Here is a 722-nt window from a genome sequence, read left to right on the forward strand (position 1 = left end):
CCTGTTTCTCTCCATCCTCTGACAGATGGAGAGCGAAAAGAAGAGGAGAAAATACTCGACAAGCAGCAATGACTCCGACACCACAGACAGTAAGTAGGAGAGTTTCTCCGTGTGCTTGTGGGTGTGTGTGTGTGTGTATGTGTGTGTATATGCCTATATGTGGAGACACAGAGAGTGCAGAAGTAGAAAACTTAAGTGTCAGAAAAGTGAGTTCCACTAGTACCGCAGTACTCTGCCTGATAGACTGTGGTTCCTTTTCTTATAGTCACTTTACATATAGACTCTGCAGATGTGTCACGGAAGTTTTCTCCGCTGTTCACTGAAGAAACTCCACAGTATTGGAATCTAAACTCAACACAGTGATCCAAGTTTGGATTACACTTAAAAATCAATCTCGATTTAGCAAAAAAATAAATGGGACCCAAGGAGAGAAATATTACAAATCCTGTTTTTGACATGTGACATGAAGAGACTCCATACAGGTGAATGTGTACACAGTATCACTGTAAATATATATGTGTGGGATATATGTTGTCAGTAGGTTTTAAGGGCTACCTGTTATTGTGACGACAATTATTTTCTGCCATGACCCCCTGAATTGAAATACTATTGAGAATCTGACAACATGTATATTTTTACATCAAACCACTGTATGAGTTGCTGCCACCTAGTGACTGGAGGCTTGTTATCATTCAAGCATTACAGCAGTGGTACACTTATGT

At 40.2% G+C, this 722-nt stretch overlaps 1 protein-coding gene across 1 annotated transcript in view; it reads left to right on the plus strand.

Moving 5' to 3' along the window:
* jade2 (jade family PHD finger 2) overlaps positions 1-722 on the plus strand; it is a 131,285-nt gene that overhangs the window by 20,895 nt on the left and 109,668 nt on the right. The window contains 1 exon segment of the mRNA XM_008332321.3: positions 26-89. Within this exon segment, the coding sequence (XP_008330543.3) occupies positions 26-89 (64 nt within the window).

The sequence above is a fragment of the Cynoglossus semilaevis genome, chromosome 19 (assembly GCF_000523025.1).
Source record: "Cynoglossus semilaevis isolate Cse_v1.0 chromosome 19, Cse_v1.0, whole genome shotgun sequence".
NCBI lineage: Eukaryota > Metazoa > Chordata > Actinopteri > Pleuronectiformes > Cynoglossidae > Cynoglossus > Cynoglossus semilaevis.